This window comes from Australozyma saopauloensis, chromosome 5 (genome assembly GCF_035610405.1).
Source record: "Australozyma saopauloensis chromosome 5, complete sequence".
In the NCBI taxonomy this organism is placed as follows: domain Eukaryota; kingdom Fungi; phylum Ascomycota; class Pichiomycetes; order Serinales; family Metschnikowiaceae; genus Australozyma; species Australozyma saopauloensis.
The window spans coordinates 616,782-635,614 of NC_086135.1; the positions used below are offsets into that span (position 1 = coordinate 616,782).

General features: G+C 43.4%; 8 protein-coding genes across 8 annotated transcripts; 4 read left to right on the forward strand and 4 right to left on the reverse strand.

The window, feature by feature from the left end:
• Nucleotides 1–817: 817 nt before the first annotated feature.
• PUMCH_004162 (uncharacterized protein) lies at nt 818–4,276 on the forward strand (the record flags this gene model as incomplete). The annotated part of the gene is made up of 1 exon (XM_063023110.1): nt 818–4,276. The coding sequence occupies one exon, from the start codon at nt 818–820 to the stop codon at nt 4,274–4,276; it is 3,459 nt and encodes a 1,152-aa protein (XP_062879180.1).
• Nucleotides 4,277–4,319: 43 nt separating this feature from the next.
• PUMCH_004163 (uncharacterized protein) lies at nt 4,320–4,865 on the reverse strand (the record flags this gene model as incomplete). Its single annotated transcript, XM_063023111.1, has 1 exon — nt 4,320–4,865. The coding sequence occupies one exon, from the start codon at nt 4,863–4,865 to the stop codon at nt 4,320–4,322; it is 546 nt and encodes a 181-aa protein (XP_062879181.1).
• A 732-nt stretch (nt 4,866–5,597) lies between these two features.
• Nucleotides 5,598–6,089, forward strand: PUMCH_004164 (uncharacterized protein; the record flags this gene model as incomplete). The annotated part of the gene is made up of 1 exon (XM_063023112.1): nt 5,598–6,089. The coding sequence occupies one exon, from the start codon at nt 5,598–5,600 to the stop codon at nt 6,087–6,089; it is 492 nt and encodes a 163-aa protein (XP_062879182.1).
• A 238-nt stretch (nt 6,090–6,327) lies between these two features.
• On the reverse strand, nt 6,328–8,958 carry PUMCH_004165 (uncharacterized protein; the record flags this gene model as incomplete). Its single annotated transcript, XM_063023113.1, has 1 exon — nt 6,328–8,958. The coding sequence occupies one exon, from the start codon at nt 8,956–8,958 to the stop codon at nt 6,328–6,330; it is 2,631 nt and encodes an 876-aa protein (XP_062879183.1).
• A 1,115-nt stretch (nt 8,959–10,073) lies between these two features.
• Nucleotides 10,074–11,849, forward strand: PUMCH_004166 (uncharacterized protein; the record flags this gene model as incomplete). The annotated part of the gene is made up of 1 exon (XM_063023114.1): nt 10,074–11,849. One exon carries the CDS (start codon nt 10,074–10,076, stop codon nt 11,847–11,849), a length of 1,776 nt encoding a protein of 591 aa, XP_062879184.1.
• Nucleotides 11,850–11,914: 65 nt separating this feature from the next.
• On the reverse strand, nt 11,915–12,532 carry PUMCH_004167 (uncharacterized protein; the record flags this gene model as incomplete). Its single annotated transcript, XM_063023115.1, has 1 exon — nt 11,915–12,532. The coding sequence occupies one exon, from the start codon at nt 12,530–12,532 to the stop codon at nt 11,915–11,917; it is 618 nt and encodes a 205-aa protein (XP_062879185.1).
• Nucleotides 12,533–12,714: 182 nt separating this feature from the next.
• On the reverse strand, nt 12,715–15,102 carry PUMCH_004168 (uncharacterized protein; the record flags this gene model as incomplete). Its single annotated transcript, XM_063023116.1, has 1 exon — nt 12,715–15,102. One exon carries the CDS (start codon nt 15,100–15,102, stop codon nt 12,715–12,717), a length of 2,388 nt encoding a protein of 795 aa, XP_062879186.1.
• Nucleotides 15,103–16,524: 1,422 nt separating this feature from the next.
• Nucleotides 16,525–18,447, forward strand: PUMCH_004169 (uncharacterized protein; the record flags this gene model as incomplete). The annotated part of the gene is made up of 1 exon (XM_063023117.1): nt 16,525–18,447. One exon carries the CDS (start codon nt 16,525–16,527, stop codon nt 18,445–18,447), a length of 1,923 nt encoding a protein of 640 aa, XP_062879187.1.
• Between the last annotated feature and the right edge of the window lie 386 nt (nt 18,448–18,833).

Genomic DNA, 18,833 nt, shown 5'->3' on the forward strand with positions numbered 1-18,833 from the left:
TGCGCATATGTGAGTGAAGATCTGGAATCGGGGTAATTATATCGTCTCCGAAGGCGCCCCTTTCTTGACTCCGTTCAAATTATTAGCTGTGGATGGAATCCTCCATCTCTTCTTCAAATGAGAGAGAATTTGATCGGAGGTGAATGAATAGTTCTTCATAGGGGCATTTTTGATCGAGAATCGTAGAGTGAGACCAGAACTTCACTTGAATTGATTTTAAATACTCTAAAATGTTTTCTGAACTTCCATTAATCTATCCTTTGAAACTTGTCTTGTTTGTTGGGAAGAACTTCAGGTGGTGTTGTGATAGAGTGCACCATCGAAATGCTCAATTGAGATTGATCATTTGCCAAAGGTAATATTTTCCAGTAAAAATTTAAACTTAATAAATCTCGTTGGGAGTATCAGAGTCTAATACTATTTGAAGAATGACAAAGGTTCTTGACCACACAACACTCTACAGTGAAGAAAAAGTTCATAAGTCTTCAATGATGACTAGTATCATTCTCTTTTGATTACCTTTGTTCAATTCCCTCTCTTCTACGTATATCTTTGTATTTTCTCCATTCATCATCTCCAATCCTAAGCTCTCTGAATTTGTCTTTCTCAGAAAAGAACGATCAAGTCAAGATGAAAAATGCTCAAGTCTGTTACTCTTATATTTCCCATTCAATGAATTGTTGTTCTTTAGTGTGATGAATCTTTTTCCCCTTCTCATTCGCTGTTTCAGATCATCTCCGATAAGGACTCCCCAGACCAGTAACTGCAGGAACTACATCATATCTCTAACATATTCAAACATCAATTGCAGTGCACCATGCTGCAAATCTTCGGTACTGCCGCAATGTCTTCTCTCCGGCTGGCCCGGAAAAGTGCATTTTCTCGCACCACACTCTGCTTCCCCAGTCTCAACTGCCTAGTGGTAAGAAACTCCACAATCATCCGTAGATCGCTTATCAGTAATCCTGAGCTGGTCCAGGAAGATGCTGCCTCCGCAAGAGCAAGGTTCAAAATCTCCAAGTTTCTCCCTGCTCCTTCCGTTATACCTATTCCAGCTATGGTCGTGGAACAATCGATTACGAAAGCAATTTCAGCAAAGATCCTTGGTCAGGACCAGGGTCATTCCTTCAATGATTACTTATCGTTTGTAAAATTTCATCAGAGCGCCCTTGTATTCTTGAAAGAGTTTGTTCGCTTGTCATACAATGAGAAAGAACTTGGTCTGTTAAGCTCCGTGGAGCTTACAAATGTGTTGTATCAACTTCGCGAAATGGTCAATAGAAAGAAATTACCCTCCGGAATGAAGAAAGTGCTGGCCGCTGAATTGGTTTCCATGATTGACGCATTTATGATTCTCTTGTTGACCAAGAGAGAGGCTGATTTACCCGTTGCCTCGATCGTGGTCAGTGTCATGCAATCAGGCGCAGAAAGCGAAGTGTTGCAAAGAGTGTTTGAGGCTGGCTTGGGTGACTTTTTATCGGAAATATCAATTCTTCCTAAACAGTTTGATCTTGCTACCTTGCTGAACTTCAGTCCAATAGTCGAAGGAATTCTGTGGTTAGAGAAAGAGTTCTCCCAAATTCTTGAGAGCTCAGAGCAGATCTATGATGAGTCTTTTTTCAAAACACTCATTCCAGTGATGCGGTACCGCCATCTTCTTTGTGCGTTGCAGAACTTACAAGCATTGGGAGGGCGTCCGGTCGATCTCCAAGCCGTTATTCAAAATCCAATCGCAAAAGCCATTCAGGAAGATTTGACGGAACTGACTGGTACTATTTCTTTTTTTGATGAATTGGTTTTTGGACCACACAGAAACTTCATAAATGCGATTTACTGTTTCACTGGCTTGAGCAGTTTTGAGAGCATTTTCGCAGCTCTTCTCGAGAACGATCGTAAGAATAAGTACAGTGATTTCGAGCGTTCAATAATTCTGAACTTCTTGGCCTCTTTCATGCCTCTTGTTTGCAATGGTAAGATATCAAGTACTCAATTATCGAACCCCAAGTACTTGTCTGCGATTGTCAAAAACAAGAACTTTCACCTTCAACCTTACAAATTTGGCGACGACATATTTGAAAACTACGAATTTTCCTTGCTGGTGTACCATCACTTTGCTGACTACTTATATATTGTCAAGGGTGTGTGTTCTTCTGTAACGTCTTTCAAATCTTCTTCAATACTGGAGCTTGAAGCTGCGATAACCAGTTTTGCTGCTGAAAAGGGTCCATATGTGAAAGATGATTGCCAGAATTTTTTAGATGACTTGAAGCTCTTCGGACATAATACCTTAAGAGGCTATTTCATCTTGGATGAGTTGATAAGTAAGGCGTATCTTGCCAGAACCTTGAATTCGGTGGAACTCTTCGTTGATATAACACCACTCATTATGAAGCCAAGGGTCACGTTGATATCTGTTGAAGAAGAACCGCAACAGTCTGCGGGTGTATCCGGATCATTCTTTGAACTGTATTCCCATGAACTTCTTCAATTGAGGGAAGAAGACTTAAAAATGAAGTATGAGTCTTTATCTACAAGAGTGGTCTCGGGATTTTGTCTCCGCAAATACATAGAGTTGAAAGAGATGCAAGACTTCTCAGATGAAATTTTGTACCCGAGGCTGTTTCGGGACCTTTCATATCAACTTGAAGACTTGTTAGAAGATCTGCTTCCTACTTTAAGGATTCTCGATGAGATTGCCGATGAAGAACAACGGAAGGAATCAGTCGCACACAATGCGTACGTTCAAATTCCAGATAATCTACATGTTCATGATTTCGCGCATGAGCTTGAAGAATTCCAGAAACTGAGATTGCTGGGTAAATTCGAGTGTTATTCACCTTCAGAGCTTTTAATCTTATTGGATGAGGAAATTGAGGTTCTTGAATCGACATCCGTTGCTGAACTGAGCAAAGAACTGAGCAAAGAACTCAGTCAGCTCACTTGCTATTACAAATTGAGACTGGTTCTCTCCCAGTTATTCGCGCTAAACGGTGGAAACACCGGAATTTTGGATTCTGTTGTTTTCTCCGACAAAGTGTTCGCCAAACTTGAGGCAAAATTGGAAGACCTGGCAAGAATTGCTCAAAAAGAAAACGAACTTGCTTCACTTAAAATTGATCATAAAGAATATTCCCAGCTTCCCGATAATTGCCCCTTGGATACCTTTATTGGTGAACTTTCTGTCTTGCAAGATGAAATTGGAGGTAGGTTCTCTGAGGTTGAAACTAATGTAATTCTCGAAACTTTGCAGATTCTCTCCCACAAGTCAGTCAATACGGACCAGGCTCGTGTTTTGCAAAAATTGCATCGTAATTTGGAGGTTCTTTTCAGAAGCAATAACAATCACACAGCCGTTTTGGATGCGATTATTACGAATGACACGGCTTTCAACAAATTTGAAAGCTCTCGTCTCAAAAAGGTATTATCCAAAGAGCCTACTAAGAACACAGTCGCCTCATACCAGAAAGAATTGGCTGAGCAACGTCAAGATTTGGTTGTTGAGCGCACCGGCACTGCTAACGCTACTGAAGCAAACGAAGTACTGCTTGAAGAAAACGTCCGGTCCCAGAAGTATCTGGATACGGAGAACTCTGCAAAGTCAGACTTGGAAGAATTTTTACGCAAGGCCAAAGACGACAAGGTCTCCGAAATGGAAGAAAAGTTCAGGGAACGCGAAGCATTTGTTTGGAGTGCAAGCATGCTGCGGAACTATGGAACTCTCGAAACGAAGCAATTTTTTTCTCCTGTCGCAAAGAATAGATTTCCAATGTTTCCTGGTACTGATAACAATCTCGAGTACCTTGTTTTGACGGCACAGGGGGATGCTTTACATTCGAGCAAGAATCCTTTGGGTTCTACACATATTCCTGAAGATATGTTCATTGTACTCGAACGCCTTGCTGAACCTGAAATTGTCAAGTTCTCTCCGCATTTGGCGAAGTTACAAAGAAAAGGATGGAATTTAATCGGGCTGAACGGACAAAACCAGATGTTGGTATTGAGCCGTCCTCTACAAACATACAAATCATCGTTTTTGAAGACTGCAAAGCATGTATTGGCTATTGCAGGTTTAATTTTCATTTCTTTGTTAAGCATTAACTACTTCGTGAACGAGCCAGTGCAAAGCGTTGACACAGCAAATGACACCACTGGAAAAAAGCAAAGTGAAATTGAATCAGAAGACAGCATCTCTTCAGAAGTATCTAATATCCTGGATGCTCCAATGTTAGACTCGAAGAAGAAGAGTACGTGGTGGAAGGGTCTTCTTTGGAAATAGTCAGGATAAGCTGTATCGGATCGATGAATAAATAAGTTTGTATTTAACTCATTTCTGTATCGTTTTCAGCGGTAGTAGCATCGGTGGCATCACTCTTGCTCACCAACTTCCATTTCCAAGATGAAGCAGAACCACTAGTACCATTCCAGTTTCTCAAACGAGTCACAGTCAAGACATCAGTCAAATCTGGAATACGGTACCCGGTTTGAAACAAATGTTCATCGTGCTTCTTCTTCTCGACCTTGATTTGGTGCTTGTTGGTCATAGGTCTGCCTGGTCTTCTTTCCTTCTCAAACTCTTCGAGTTCCTCGTCATTTCTGTTGATGTATGTCTCGATAATATGGCGCATATCATCGATTGTGAATGAAGACTTGTCTGGAATTTCGTTTATGTACTCTTGAACAAACAAGTAGTAGAGAAGCTCATGGTTCTTCTGTTCTGCAAAGCGATGCTTCTTTAACTTCAACTTGATGTCACGCTCAGTGGCCCTATTTAGTTGTTTGAATTTTCTACCTTTGACATGCAAAGAGCCGGAAGACTGCTTCGAGAGCTTCTTTGAGACCTTGTGAAGGGATTTACTGATGGGCATGATGGTTGGCGATGCTCATCGACCTCATCTCAGTGTATGTAGTCTGATAACAGGGAGAGGCACCAGATAAGAAAATAAATATGGAAGTGGAAATCCGTCGGCTTGATTTTTCATTCAAATGCGGCAATTTCTGAAACCCTGTTTTTTTTTTATGTTTTTTTCTTCGCCCACTTGAGTGGTTCAATTCACGACCTGAGGTTGGGGCTGTAATGGATAGTCGAAACATACTGGCTCATCGTGGGATAGGAATTTGATTTACAAAATAGATTTCGCATTTTAATTGGCCAATATTTAGTTTGATGTTATTGGAGAGCATGATTGTGGAACATATTCATGTATGCATAGGTTTCCCTTGATAGAAGTGACCTAGTTAAATGGTCACTCGGCTGCACACAAACAAGAGCTCAAATGAAAATTTCAGCACCAAATACTTCGCTTGAAATTTCTCAAATCTCAATGTTCCACAACAATTACAATGGTGTACCTTTCACTACAAGAGAAGACATATGGAGAATTTGACGTCACATACACAAATATGTGCACCACTTCTAAAGCCAAACAAAGTCAAATTATTCATCTAATTGAAATTCCTTCATCTGATTGAAATTTCTTCCATTCTACTCCATTCCCTTATTGCTTCCTATTCTGTAAGTATTTTTCTAAGGTAGTGCGCGCACTTTCAATCCTCAAACATTTTTTACCAATCTCCTCCACACTCTACTCCACTACATCATGCCAAAGTACACCGTAGACCAATTGCTTGAAAGCAGAGAACTCGCTCACAACCCCAAGCCGGATGTGTTGGACGCCTTCCACAAAATGGTCGACGCCATTGCCGAGCATGTGGAGAGAAAAGTCAAGGTTGTTCACGGTGACTCCTACATCGATGAGAACGGAAACGAGAGAGCATACTCGCACTTGAACAGAAGAAGATTGTCGCGTCTGAGCAACACTCCACGTCCCAACTTGCGCAAGAAGTCTGAGCCTACTGTGGACCAAGATGGTTGGGCTACCTTCGTTAAACCAAAGAAGTCCTTTGGTGCTGAGGAGGGTGAGAATGACAAGATCAAGTTCCGTGAGCTGCTCAAGGATACCGCTGTGAAGGTGAGACCCAACAACAAGAACTTGGGCTCGTCCAAGGCTGTGGATCCTAGGGACGCTATTGCTGACAAGCACACCAACACATTCAATGCTTTCGAGGCTTTGGGTGACGATGATGATTAATCTATGTAGTAATGAAACATTTAAAGAATCAGGTATTTTTTTGGTTGTAGATTTCTATGGGCGCTAATTCTACACTTTAGAGGATTGGCTACAAGAACATTAAACAGAGTTCTTTTTATGGTTAAATGGTTTTCCAGTAATTGTAGACCTTATAAATTGCATTCTCTATCTTAGCTCAGAGAAACTGGATTCCTATGTTGTGCTCGAGAAGACATATCATTTCCCTCTATGGCAATATTTAAACAATAACTTTCGCATCATCAGCACTATAGAGGCCGTTCAATAGCGAATTGATATTTTTCGTGTGAATTTGACGCTGTACGACGCCGCGTGGTGTGGGCTCGTGCCCTTGTCCATGGAACAGGAAGTGATCGTCATTGTCGTCTCCATTGACTGTGTGTCTCAAATCTTGAACTCGAGGAACCATCATCGAGCGATTTTGATTTTGATTTGTTGCCAACGTTGTGTCATTAGTTCCAGCAGAATTGTGCGTGATATGGCTGGTTTCTGCCGAAAAATGGCCGTTGCCATTAAGATGACAGTGACCATTTAAGAGACCCGAGTAGATGGAGGAGATGTCATTTGCAGAACCAAGTCCTAGGCCATTATCGGCACTATGTGGAGCCACAAGATAGTAATTGTCAATAGACGAGTCACCTCCATTCGCGTCGGTGGGTTCAGTGGTCTTGACTGTCTCAGACCTGCTTACTCCACGACTCATACTCAGATGACTAGGGCTATGAATCCACTGTGCTAACTCAGTTGTGGAGAAGAAATCGAGAATAGATGACTCGGTCACCTTATTGCTCAATTTCTGGCCATTTTTTCCTGACATTTCATGCTCCAGTGAGCCTGAGACCCACAAGCCTGAGCTTTTCCGCATTTTGATGTCGGATTCTATGGAAGCACGCAAACTCAGATCCGTAAGTGGTGTTGACAATACCGTGTCATACAGCTGATCAAGCACAGCTAAAGAGGAGAGAAGAATCAGGTAGGCAGTGGTGTCTTTGCAGCGTGCTCTGAGTGACGAACTGGCGTCCTTAAGCTGCCACTGGTCGAAAGACAAAATAAAGTTGCGCACAAAGTTGACACCAGTGATTTCTAGCACGGTATTCAAAGTTTCTGCGACCTTTTGCTCATTTTCAAGACTAAAGGATGGCTCTCGGTAGTAATTTTTGGCATGATGAATGATATGCTCAATGATGTTGTCATGGTTTTCAATGTAGTTATTGTAATTTGGTGTTAAGAGTTTGCCTTCCGGTGAAGGAGCCTCATTCTGCAAATCAGCAGATTGTTCGTTGTTCAATACAACCTCCCGTTTCAAATAGAAAAGGACCACTTCTAGATACTTAGATTGAATCTGTGTGACATCTCTGGAGGACACGGAGGAAGTAAAACTTGGATAAGATTCGGCGACTGTCAAGAGCTGTAAACTGAGATCAAGGTTTTCGAGGGTACCTCTGTGTCTTGCAATTGCATTTGCCTTCTTGGAAAGGCGCTCTAAAATGATGTAGATCGTCTCGAGCAAATTCAACACGAAGCGCTTTGCCTGCAATGCGTTTTCATGGCTGGCACCTTCCAATGTTGAATCGATATGTGCTACAATTTCTTCGACAGAGTCCCTTGTTTGATCGAAGTAGTAGATGTGACTCGAAAGGTCACAGATACATCTCGAATAGATAGAGCTCAAGCGAACAAGCTGGGACTCGTCAAAAATATTGGACAATTCGAGAAACAAGCGCTTTTCTAAATTGAGAAACTGCGAAATAACATCAGATGTGGCCAAACCGATCATGTTGAAGTCAGAAGAGACCAAGGCCAACACATACCGAGCAACGTGTTCCAACTCCACGAATTGGTTCGACTCCGATGTCGTGTTATCAGAGATGTTGTTGAGTTTATTGAGTAGTGTTGTGAGCGCCACGAAGCGCAATTGGACAGGGATGAAAGATGCACACGTCTGTAAAAAGGTAGTTCCCCAGTGTGTTTCAATGGTCTTCTCCTTGAAACAGAAATTTTCGATAGCCCTGACGCCCTCGGAGATCTGAGAGGAGGACAATGTATTGAAGAGGGTATTCAACCCCGTAAAAGCTTCCTCGCCCAAATCGTCGTCGTTCAAGGATTCGTCTTCTGCTCCAGCATCAACCTTCTTGGTGGTGGCCGTAGACTTGACGGTAATAGTGCGCATGAGCGGGCGCATTGTCTCTTGCTCGACATTCAAGTTCCCTTGTAAACGACTCAATAACATTTCCTTTGTGTAAGTATTGGAAACGGCGCGAGCCAACAAAGGCACGCACAACGACACGAACTTAAGACTGAGAGACAGATTGAAGCCCAAGCAGTTGAACACGTGGCGCGAGGTGAGCAACGCAAAGATACGCCACTCGCGACTATTCGTTGAATCGATGCTCAGCTGAGCCTGCCCCACGGATATCATTTCCTGGGTCAAAGACGAGAACATGTCTACGAACTGCTTGTCACCGGAGAACAAGCCATTATCTAATTTGCGGCAGAGGACGCCGTATGTAGAAACAAGAGATTTGCACAACGGAAGCTCCGTTAGCGAGAGTATCTGTTGCAAGATGGCACATACTTGCATAGCAAAGACGTTCAAGTTATCGGCACATTTCTCGATGAGCGCCGAAACAAGAAGCAATGTCACTTGCAAATTGCCCGACTTGCGGCCGCGCACGTCCTTGATCGTTTTTTGTTTCACGAATTCGATCACCTTCTCCAACTTCACTCGTCTGGTCAGCGCGTAGTACAACAAGTACGAAAGCTCCAGCGGATTGGGTTTTTTTTCGACGCCTTTTCCGGGCGGGTAGCATTGAAGAATGAGCTTCTGGTGTTTTGACCGTATTATGCCCATTGTGGATGTGTAGCGTGGTTGGGCTTAGATTGAACCTATAACCTGTGATAGTTGGTAGGGGTCTATATGCTGTACCTATAGATATGCCTATATGGGAGAATAGACAGGGTACGGTGGGATAAATAGGGGAGAAGTGGGTAGAATAAAAAAAGGGAGAAGGTTGGGGAATTTGTAATTTCCATTCTTTTTATGATGCTCGGCCCGCCGCCGGACTAGATGGTGAATTTTGCAGAATGCGGTAATGCTTCATCACAGGTCCTAGCTCACTTAATTATCCATGCTTGTGAGAGTGTTCTTCCCCGCGGTCCAAACCACATGGAATGGTGTGAAGAGGAAGATAAGGTGAGGTCGAAGAATCTGGTTTGTGCTCTTTTCGGATTGTTTGTTTGTATTTTTTTGTGTAGTTGTGTAGTTGTTTCTTTGGATCGGTACTTGTAACTGTTGTTTAGCGATACTAGGTCTATTTATAAGTCATCGTTTAGTCATGACGCAATTAATCGAGAAGTATTTTGGTTGGTGATCGACTGAGATCAATGAACTAGTTGAGGAAAAATAGTGTTGTTTCTGTATCTCCAATGATTGGTCCAACTCCCTCAAGTGCAAGTACTCTCACCATATTTTCGTGAGCAATATCCCAAAACCTCCATAATCATCATACTTATTTCTAACTATGTGAAATCCAATATCGTGTCTCTTTTGTATTGGTCAAAATTCTAGAATATTGCAATCTCCAATCTAACTCTTAGCGGTAAACCATTCCGCACTTGCACCAGTACTCATCGAAAAGAGGACCAAACCAGAATACACTCGGCGAAAAATTGCCACTATCCACAGCACGAAACTCGTCCAAAACTCAATTCCACCAAAATTTCCACCCTCCCAACCATCTCACACTGTTTTCGCCAATCTCATAGTCAAGAAATGAGTCGAATCACTTATTCCTGAACACAGTGACTAACTTCCGCTGCGCTTCCCATCAACCATCCACTCCTCAATCGATTCCCCTTGAAATAATTTATTTAGGCCCGCATTTGGCGCATCTCCCACTCTCAACCGTAGAACCATAAAAACACAACCCATTCTCATTGGCCTAATTGTTCATCGTCGCTTGCAGAATGTCAACCCCATCTCAAGAAGTAGGAACCCCGATTCCCGCAAACACAGCACATGCCATCTCGGTAACGCTTCCAACTTGGAAGGCTACTGTTGGCTACGAGGAGGGCCATGATTGGGTGGTCCAGAAAATGAATCTGGGCTATCCGAGATTCTTCATCCATAGTATTGTCCAGGATTTGGCGAAAAGAATCGAAACGAAATATGGCCGTCAGGGCGAACGATGTATGGTCTTCCCCCTGTACAAAGTAGCCAAGAGATGTAGAGAATTCATCAAGGAGAAGTCGGAAGATAAGACCGCTGCCAGAAGAGTCTTGAAGTTGACCACTCCTGCTCCCGTCAGTGACGCTGACCTGTCCAGTATCATTGAATGTACCATTGCTTGCGTGATCTTCCCATTGGCCGATTTCGCCATCGCCAAACAATACTGGCAGCACTCGGGCGAAGGCATCTCGTCAAGAATGGCAGAGTATGTGGTGAAAGAACTCTTCGAGAAAGAGGGGAAAGACCCTTCCCGTGTTCACAGCAGACACAAGCAAGAACTCCAGGCACAGCAGATCCAGCGGAAATCGCCATCCATCTCGGCCACCATCCGTTCCAATTCCCTTTCCCAAAACGAGGGCGTAGACTTGGAATTCAACTCCTTCATTGAACAGAAGTATGGACGTGTGCTCGACTTGAAGTTTGCAAAACACGCAAAGATCGCATTGCGCAGAAGAATCAGTGGAAACGCTGGACATGCATCTGACTTGAAGAATAACTCAGACACCGAGCCGCTCAAGAAGAGAGGTGAACACATTTCAGAGGATGACGTTTACTTGTATCCTACAGGTATGGCCTCCATCTTCAACGCCCACCAGGCTCTTCTCAACATCTTCGAACCTGCCAAAAAGTCCGTGTGCTACGGCTTTCCATACGTTGACACACTCAATATTCTCCGAAAATTTGGACCAGGCTGCATTTTCTATGGGCACGGTGACGATGAATCTCTTGACGAATTGGAGGAGGGATTGCTGACCGGAGAAATCGATATTATGGGTCTTTTCTGCGAGTGTCCTTCTAATCCTTTGCTCAAAACACCCAACTTGCCCAGAATCAGAGAGTTGGCCGACAAATATGGCTTCGCGGTCGTCGTAGATGAGACTGTTGGTAATTTCTTGAATATTTCTGTTTTTCCATATGCCGATGTTGTGGTCTCATCACTTACCAAAATTTTCTCCGGCGACTCCAATGTCATGGGTGGCTCCTTAATATTGAACTCGTCCTTGCCACTTTATGAGAAACTTAAAGAATACTTCACTTCTAATTATGAGGACAATTACTGGGCAGAAGATGCTTTGTACTTAGAGAGGAACTCAAGAGATTTTGAGACAAGATCTATGAAAGTGAACAAAACGTCCTTGGCTGTTGTTGATTTGTTCAACAAGTCACCTTTAATTTCGCATGTCTTTTATCCAAGTCTTTCAGAGTCCAAAAAGTACTATGATGCTATCAAAACCAGCTCTGGCGGGTATGGAGGTTTGATCTCCATCTTATTTGGGGAACCATCAGACGCAATCACATTCTTTGATGCTATCAATTTGCACAAGGGGCCATCCTTGGGCACCAATTTCACTTTAGCATGCCCCTACACTATCTTAGCGCATTACACAGAACTAGAGGAGGTGGCCGAGTGGGGTGTTGACAAAAATTTGATCAGAATTAGCATTGGTTTAGAAGATGAAGAGGAACTACTCGAAACGTTGAAGAAGAGTTTAGAGGGTTGTGGCAAGGTCTAAAAGGATGTGAAACAGTGCCTCCCTACAGTCATAAACAGGTTACAATTTTATGATCATTACTGATATTAATGCGGAAATTTTTTCCCCGAGCAAAGCGCCGGTGGCTCGCCTACTAATGGTGGATGTTCGACAGTACCCACATAGAAATACCTACCACTGCTTAAGAAGAAGTTCTGCCAGCTCTTGATATCTGCTTCTGCCTCTGTAGAATCGAGGTTTCGGAGGTCATATGTAAATTCATCTTCTTTTTTGAAACATCCGGTCACAAAAGCCCGTGCTGCATCTTTCCCACTGAAAAAGCTATACGAACCTTTGGGACCATAGATTTGGGGTGAAGCTGTGACATCGAACACACTGCCATTTATAGCCAAATAAATTGGAAGATTCGGATCAGAGCCATCAAACAAACTGAGTTCTTCTAGAGTGAAGTGGTAAGATTTAAAAGAACAGATGTGTTTCAAGTATCTAGGATTGACCCATTTTCCATCGTAACCCCAGGTTTTTGTTGAGGTGAAATGCCATGATAAGAAGGCATTTAGAAGAATTAGACCGCCCAATATGCGAAGAATGTCAAGGAGGTTGAAGTTTGTTCTTTCTTTCATTCTCACTGTTGGGATGGTGTGATCTACCCCGGATTTCATGTAGAAGATGAGCTGGACCGAATTTTTTGCAAAGAATTCCATGAAATTAGTTTAAATTTTGATAATTTGGTATTTCGGTATTATTTATTACTTGCTGCTCGATTCATTTTCCTCAGCCTATACATGGATTCACAAACTCTTATATTACAAAGTACTAAATACAATTCTGAACACGCCAAGTGAAAGAATTGGGTCAGATGAAGAAATCAAATTGTTTTTCCGAATCATAAAACATTTTCTGTGTGGATAGGGGTTTCTTGGGCAAAATAGAATGAATCGGCATTATTACCGACTAAGTTGGCCCAAAACTCGTCGTCGATATTCAAGACAGAGTTACGTCTGTCCGATAGGTCATAGTCATAGAATCCACCGGGGTGCACTGATGGTACAGAAGGACCACTGACATCTGAGTTGTGCTGTAGGTCTGCAAACAATGTGCCATTTCGGAGGGTGTTCGAGCTCAGACTATAAAGTTTTCCAAATGGGGGCCGTTTAGAAGCATCAATGCCATTAGTTAAGGGCGGATATTTGAAGGTATTGTTTGCAGGGAACACATCTTGAGTTGGAGGCAATAATGTGGAGCCAGCTGGAGCTGGTTTAGACACGGGATAGAGGCCGCTTGGATCTTCAGATTTCACGCTCGGTATGAATGTGGAAGTTTGAGACTCCTTAGATTTGCGGAACTCGGTAGCAGCGTAGGATAAAAGCTCGAGATGTAAGCATGGGGCTGCTGCCTCTGCATTCAAAGAATTTCTTGAAGGCTCGAGAATGGAGTTTGCAAAGTAGCCAACTTCAGACATATCCCTCTTTACGATCGGTGGCAATTGCGGAGCTAGAGCATCTTCACTCAATAGTAGCTCGGATGTTTGTGACAAGTATGTGTTCACAAACAACAGCAATATCAACATCATCTTCTTCAAGAAAAAGTTAGCCTTGTACTTCGTAGAAACAGAAAAAATGCGCTTGTTTAAAGTCAGAATTGCCAATACAGCATGTCGAGGTACGAGTTCCTTTTCCACATGAGAAGGTGACGACAAAATAAAGTATCGAAGGCGCATCAAGATACCCGCTGTATAGACGATTCTAGAAAAGTGAATGAGCGGTAAACAAGCAATTGCCTCGTCGGAAAGTTTATTAAATTCCGTCAATGCTAGCAAACATGAATCGGTACAATGACCGATGGCATCCAATGTACGAAGGGAAAGACTTTGCTTAGTATTCTTCACGCCTTGGCGAATTCTCAAATCTTCAAAAAGCGGTTGATGCAAGAATGACTCTACTGAATTGTAGTATGCCATAGTCGTATGATCTTCCGGTTTGATTTGCGGCTTGATCTTTTGCAAACTACCAAGTAGCTCATTGAATGCATACTTGGTTATGTGGGAATTGCCGCTGGGGCCTTCGGCAGAATGCACAAGGTGATAAACTCGTTCCAACTCATGATGCAAACGTGCAAATACAGCGAGTCTCTTGTGATTCTCGTTAGAACTTTTTTCGAATACCGAACAGCATTCCTCTACGTACGGAGTCCATTTAGCATGCACGGTTCGGCGCAAAATCAAGCAAAATGTTACTGTGCAGAGGTACAAAGTCAACACGAGAGATCGGTATTCTGGATCTCGCTCATCAAGATCTGCAGGAGAGGCACTTTTGCTTTCGTAAGGGGTAGGTTTTTTGTTTGTACCCAAGTCATGAAGAATCACCAGAGCGATATTGATGAAGATATGATAACGCCTCAGTTTAAAACATTCAGGAGTGTTATACCAAATTGAAATTATTATCAAACTTTTGATGAGCTCGATAGATTTAGTACCTGCGACTAGAATCTCGTTGACTACAGCACTTATGGCTTGAAGTTCCAAAGCTAAACTGGCTTCAAAATCCCCATCTTGTCTTATCATGTTTGCTGGAATCATGATGGCATTGAATAAAAAAGGCAGGTTCTGTCTCAAGTATTCGACAGTGTGTTCAGCTGGTACAAACACGAATGGATGTAGTGGATAAATTACGGTCTTGTACTGTTCGAGACGAGCTTCTGCCTCTTCGAGAGTAAGCAAACCAAGTGAAACAACATCCACTTTCTTGCCCCCATCCATGATTTTGCGTCGAAGGATAGAAAAGTGTCTCAACTCGTCAGAGACATCTTTCAAGGAAAACTCAATATCACCCAAAAGGCTCAATTCTTTCTCCAAATCCATGCGTGTCATGTAGAGGGGCGACGATACGTCCGAGGCGCCACTGATAGGACTGTCGACATGACTATGAAGACTGGTGTGAGCATTTCCCGAGGAGGCCGTTGAAGGGGAGGAGGTGCCGGTGCTCTGTTCCTTGAGCTGCTTCTTCAAATCCGAGATTTGCTCTTTCAACAGCGCCACGAGCTCCAGTTCTTGCCGGGGACTCTTTTTCCGTTTCTTTCTTTGCTCCACCGAGTCGATCTCACAGACCTTATTAGCGTTGATGCATCTCACACAGGGTGAGTATGGGTCATTGGCGTCTACAGGAGCACACCTCACTTTGAGTGAGTGGCAATGCTTACAAGCTTTGAGACGTCTGATTCGGGTGTTTTGGGTTCCATTGGAATTCTCGGGTAGGTGTTCTTCTGACTCCGACATTTCGCAGATATCGGCAGGAAACGAATATACGAAGAGACACAATAAATTGAAAAGAAGAAGTGTGCGTCAGCTCGGCCCTGGGGTTTGTGGAGGTCTCGGCAGAGGTAGATAAGTATTTGCCGAAGCTTTGCTACGGCTATAGCAGAATTGAGTACGCCCGTTATTCCTGCAGAAAGCGGTCGGCTCCGGCTTGCCGATGAGGTACCAGATCTACAAGAATGGGATGGGCGGGCGGAAAGTCTTGGTTTTTTTTGCAGTCCAGAGGTAATTTTGTGAAGAGGATGCTTATGCTTTTTTTCATTTCGTCTTCTTTTCTTCAATCTTGGGGTGATGTAGTGAATACGTGTGATCAGTCTTTGGCCGTACCTCGGTAATGATGACCTGGTGCCGTGCCGTACAGTATATGGATCTAGCCCCCAAGGTTGTCCAGAGGATTTGCTGAGATGGTTCAAAATGAGCGATCAGGTTGAATAATCCGCATTTTTTGTCAAAATTTATAATTGCGGGAACTACGTGGAGCTTTGATAATTAGTTATAGAATTTCGAATCTGACCCTAAATGGTGGACCTTTCAATTCGGGATAGCTGCTGATTTGGATGTTTTGAGGAGTTAGTTTTGTCTCAGCCAAATGGTCTAAATATCTGTGGTTTCATTGATTGACTGCAGGATTTCAAGGTTGTCTGTCTCTCAATTTCGGAGTTAATTGCTCAGGGACTAAAAATTGAATCATGTCAAATTGAGACTTGCACATAGAGCCGTCTATTGTAGCCGTTTGGAACCTGTCAAAATTCAGGCACAACGAATCACAATCACGACATGAAACCGATATCCGCACGAAGTTCAGTGTGTGACACGGACACTGCGATTGTTTCTTGTAGTTTATTTGTTGAGCCTGTGTGATAAAATTGAAGCTCTGCTTCTAAAAGGCAAGCTTGAATGGACAGTTACACAAATTGAACCCCCTGCTCTCTATTTATTTGGTAAGACCAATTTTCCATTCTTGAGGTAATAATCTCTTGAGGTTTTTTCTTTGTTTTGAAATTTGCTCGTGCATGAGAGATATATGAAAAACCCAAATAGAGGAAGACAAAAACCCATCAGTTCAAACTTATCCCCATAACAGTGGAACATTTATGATATTCTTTTCAATCTATCCAATTTGTTAGTAGTTCTCCTTGATTGTTCTTCGCAATTGCCTGTTTCACCAATAATTCCTCACAACTCAAATAGATAATCTGCAAGACTAAAAGAGTTCCCCAATGAGCAAAACGTCAGCAATGTAAAAATAGATCATTTTCATAGAATCACCAACTTTATCATCGCCTACTCTCTCCCATTTTCTCCTCTATTTTTTCCCCCAACCCCAGATCCACACCCTACCGCGTACCTCCCTATACATCTCCAACTACGCTTTCAACATCAATGAATCCATTCCTGCCGAAAGCCATATACAGACGTACTCAAAACGAACAAAACGAATTGCCCATGTTCAAAGACAAACCAAAGCAGGACTCCTACTTCAAGTCCCATCGCACGTCACGCAAGGCGCTCCTCATACGAACAGTCCTTTCGCTGCTAACGATCTTCTGTGTCTATTATTTGCTCAAGGGATCCAGTGCTCCTCGCGGCAAGGACGGCTATCCTGCGTGGCCGCAAGCGCAAAAGGAAGTGAAGTCTGTGTTTGTGGAGTCATGGCGCTCGTATGAACATAACGCTTGGGGCAAAGACATCTACAATCCTATCAGTGGAAAGGGCAAAGACATCGGAAACAAGCCTTTGGGATGGATGATTGTAGATCTGTTGGACACTCTCTGGTTGATGGGTTTGAAGGATGAATTCAAGAAGGCTAGGGACTGGGTCAAGTCTGACTTAAAGTACAATGGAGACAAGGACGTGAGCACATTCGAGACCACTATCCGTATGCTTGGTGGTCTCTTGGCGGCGTTCAATTTTTCGAATGATGATGTGTTCTTGGAGCGCGCTGCTGATTTGGCGAACGCCATGCTAGGAGCGTTTGAATCTCCCTCGGGTCTACCGTACTCTGAGGTCAACCTCAAGAGTGGACACGGTAGCTCGTACAATAGCGAGGTCTCCACAGCCGAGGTGGCCACATTGCAGTTGGAGTTTAAGTACTTGCTGAAGTTGACTGGCGAGGAGTTGTACTGGAAGAGAGTCGAAAAGGTAATGGCTGTGCTTGATGCCAACAAGGTCGAAGATGGTCTTGCGCCTATCCTCGTGAACGCGGACACCGGAAAGCATATGAGAAATTTGATTCGTTTGGGTTCTCGTGGTGATTCTTACTATGAGTACTTGTTGAAGCAATACTTGCAGACCAAACACCAGGAGCCTATCTACTGGCAAATGTACAAGGAGTCCGTGGAGGGTGTAAAGAAGCACTTGGTGGGCCACTCGAAGCCCAACGGGTTTACATTCATTGGTGAGTTGGAGAATGGAATTGGTAGTAAATTGCTGCCTAAGATGGATCACCTCGTCTGCTTCTACCCTGGTCTTTTGGCACTAGGCGCTACTGGTGGTCATCCTTTGAAGAAGGCCCAGAAACTGAAGAACTGGTCCAAGGACAAGGAAGAGGATTTCAAATTGGCTGTCGAATTGACTGAATCTTGTTACGAGATGTACAAGACCACTGTCACTGGTCTCGCTGGTGAAATTGCCATGTTTAACACCAAAACCGGAGTCGAGAGCGACATTTGGTACAAGCCTACTGATGTCCACAACTTGCAAAGGCCGGAAACAATTGAATCAATCTACTATATGTACAAACTTACGGGTGACGAGAAGTACAGGAAGTGGGGATACGATTTGTTCCGGGCATTTGTCAAATACACTAAGTACAAGGGTCCAGACGGAAGAATTACTTACACATGCTTGAAGGATGTGACTACCACCAACCCTTCAAACAACGATAACATGGAGTCGTTCTGGCTAGCTGAGACTTTGAAATACTTTTATCTCTTATTCGATGACGAAAACATCATTCCATTGACTGACTACGTGTTCAACACAGAGGCACACCCTCTTCCACGTTTTGATATGGAACCACTTTTCACGACGGGCTGGCAGAGAGACAAGAATGACGCTAGACTAAAGCAGGTGTTCGCGCCAGCAGTCGGTGCCCCCGAGGCGGAGATTCCCGTTGAGCCCAAACGGAAAGACGCAGGAAACGTTGGTAAGAAGCCACCCAAAGCTGCTCCTGCCGCCAAGAAGATAGACGAAGCCGTCAATGAGGTTATTGAGGACGATCCATCTATCAAGAAGGCCGAAGAAGTTGAGAAGAAGAAGGTCAAGAAAGTCTTGGACGAGATCAAGAACGCGGCCGATTCGTAGGGAAATTTCTAGTCTTCAATACTACAGTTTGCATTCTACCCCTATTTCGTATTACCAAACAATTAACATGTTCCATATTCGCGCTCCGGTGTCACCCTAATCTACTACGATATTAACTTGATTCATACAATTTCTGAGTCAAACTCCAGCCAATCAGAATACAGGCCAATGAGACTTTTTTCCGCTATTGTTTTTTTTTCCTGTAGAATTTTTCTTGCCGCCTCTTGACGTGGCGGCCACTTCTGTTGCTCTTTACTGGCACCAACCAAGGCTCATGATGCGACGCAGGTACACACCATGCTCTGTTCGCTGCAGATAGCGGGCCGTTCCTGGCAACGGGAAAAAACGGTATTGGAACAAATTTGAAATTTACAAAAATAATCCAA